The following is a 2,771-nucleotide window of genomic DNA, read 5'->3' on the forward strand; positions in this document are numbered from 1 at the left end:
TGACTGTGATTCCGGATTCCGGATTCCGGATTCCTGATTTTAGGTTCCCCTTTGTAAAAGCTTCGATGTGTTCGTATGAGAAGGCGGGTTGGCTCGGTGGCCGAGACCTCGGTAGCGGGCTGAAAATTTTGTTATATGAACTCTTCATCGCGGTTACCGGGAGGAAAATTATACAATACATTTTCGTTATAAAACGGACGTTACCGAGTTTTTACTTCTCTTTTCTTCGATAATGAACCTTAGATTGGTTTCATTTGATAGTTATCGTAAAGTCAAAATTAATTTGAGGTTGCTTAAACAAAGAAAATCGCCACGCTTGTTCGTTACATTTCAGACCTGAATGGTCGCGTCACAATTCATCTCGGAAAGCGGGCTTAAAGTCGCCATAAAAAGCAGAAACCAGTTTCATCTCGGTAACCGATCCATCTCGGTCAACCGGGGTCATGTGAAGAGCCCCATAATTGTATGATAATATTGTCAAATTACTGTGGATACGCATGTATCAGTCCACTAGGCAATTTGACAATGGTTCGACCATTTAAAGTTATTATCAACAAAAGGAGTAAAGCAGATGCTACATTGTACTTTGTTTGGTGCATGTATTCGTCACGTTCTTAATTTTCCCAAACAAAAAAAGGTAAAAGTAAAGTCATCCTAGGTAGGGTCATAGATTACCAAGTACGTTGCTATGTTTTTATCTCTGTTCAATTTAAGGAAACCTTGCATTCAGAAAGCCAGTAATTCCTTCAGAATATGGAGCTGACTATGTAGTAGATGGAAACCTCGAGACTCGGAGCCTTTATTTGTTGTTCTGGCAAGTTGACTTGGGAAGGATGGTACCAGTGAAAGAAGTGCACTACTATACCAGATATGGTTATTATTTCGTGGTCAGAGTAGGTAAGGTGGCTAAAAACATAGATATTTACCTTTTCTGTTCTCAGGTGACAACGAAAAGGAGGAAATACATTTGCACTGTGACCGTTCCTTTCATGAAAGATTCAAGCAGAGAGATGTCAATTTCTTGTTTTCTTGTAAACCATGGTGATTTTTAGTATGTAAAGTAATTTTCTTGGTAGAATTTTTTAAACGATTCTCCTTTTTTTATTTGTATCCCTATTTTCTAAAGAAAACATGGAACTTAATTTTAAAATAAAAAACAAAGATCAGAGATGGGCACCCATGCAGTTGTTCAAAGGCCAGATAGCTTTGTCCGGTGTGTGCTTGTGCAAATGTGACAAAATATCAAGATTGCCAATTTTACGTGTCAACTATACAGTTATAAATCAAGTTTCTTAGATTCATATCAAATTGTCAGATATTTATGTCAAACGATATGTTTATACATCAAGTTCATATCAAGTTCCTAGATATTCATGTCAAAACATCTTTCCCTTACCATTGTATCTATGCCTGTATCAAGCCGACTCTTTCATATTTGGCAAAAAAAATTCATGTCAAGTTTAAAAAATCAAGAAAGCCTGGTGCCGAGCATTTCAAAAAGGAAGAGAAAGTCTGAGAACCAGCTGTACGATAAACAACATGGCGAATCTGAGGTTGCCTATTTACCGAGTTAGGATTTCGAGTTGGATTTCGAGTTGGATTTCGAGTTGGATTTTCGAGTTGGATTTTCGAGTTAGGATTTCGAGTTGGATTTTCGAGTTGGATTTTCGAGTTGGATTTTCGAGTTAGGATTTCGAGTTGGATTTTCGAGTTAGGATTTCGAGTTGGATTTCGAGTTGGATTTCGAGTTGGATTTTTGAGTTGGATTTTCGAGTTAGGATTTCGAGTTGGATTTTCGAGTTGGATTTTCGAGTTGGATTTTCGAGTTAGGATCTCGAGTTGGATTTTCGAGTTAGGATTTCGAGTCTTGGACTTTCGAGTTAGGATTTCGAGTTGAATTTTCGAGTTGGATTTTCGAATTGGATTTTCTAGTTAGGATTTCGAGTTTGATTTTCGAGTTAGGATTTCGAGTTGGATTTCGAGTTGGATTTCGAGTTGGATTTTCGAGTTGGATTTTCGAGTTAGGATTTCGAGTTGGATTTTCGAGTTGGATTTTCGAGTTAGGATTTCGAGTTGGATTTTCGAGTTAGGATTTCGAGTTGGATTTTCGAGTTAGGATTTCGAGTTGGATTTTCGAGTTAGGATTTCGAGTTGGATTTTCGAGTTAGGATTTCGAGTTGGATTTTCGAGTTGGATTTTCGAGTTAGGATTTCGAGTTGGATTTTCGAGTTGGATTTTCGAGTTGGATTTTCGAGTCAGGATTTGGAGTTGGATTTTCCAGTTAGGATTTCGAGTTGGATTTCGAGTTGGATTTCGAGTTGGATTTTTGAGTTGGATTTTCGAGTTAGGATTTTGAGTTGGATTTTTGAGTTGGATTTTCAAGTTGGGTTTTCGAGTTAGGATTTTGAGTTGGATTTTCGAGTTAGGATTTCGAGTTGGATTTTCGAGTTAGGATTTCGAGTTGGATTTTCGAGTTGGATTTTCGAGTTGGATTTTCGAGTTAGGATTTCGAGTTGGATTTTCGAGTTAGTATTTCGAGTTGGATTTCGAGTTGGATTTCGAGTTGGATTTTCGAGTTGGATTTTCGAGTTAGGATTTCGAGTTGGATTTTCGAGTTGGATTTTCGAGTTAGGATTTCGAGTTGGATTTTCGAGTTAGGATTTCGAGTTGGATTTTCGAGTTAGGATTTCGAGTTGGATTTTCGAGTTAGGATTTCGAGTTGGATTTTCGAGTTAGGATTTCGAGTTGGATTTTCGAGTTGGATTTTCGAG

General features: G+C 37.8%; 1 protein-coding gene across 1 annotated transcript in view; it reads left to right on the forward strand.

Moving 5' to 3' along the window:
- LOC138022986 (uncharacterized) overlaps positions 1-1,045 on the forward strand; it is a 67,594-nt gene extending 66,549 nt beyond the window's left edge. The window contains exons 5-6 of the mRNA XM_068870022.1: positions 715-897; positions 942-1,045. Coding sequence (XP_068726123.1) covers positions 715-897; positions 942-1,045 — 287 coding nt within the window. The remainder of the gene's footprint in view (positions 1-714; positions 898-941) is intronic.
- Positions 1,046-2,771: the final 1,726 nt, after the last annotated feature.

The sequence above is a fragment of the Montipora capricornis genome, chromosome 11, assembly GCF_036669925.1.
Source record: "Montipora capricornis isolate CH-2021 chromosome 11, ASM3666992v2, whole genome shotgun sequence".
NCBI lineage: Eukaryota > Metazoa > Cnidaria > Anthozoa > Scleractinia > Acroporidae > Montipora > Montipora capricornis.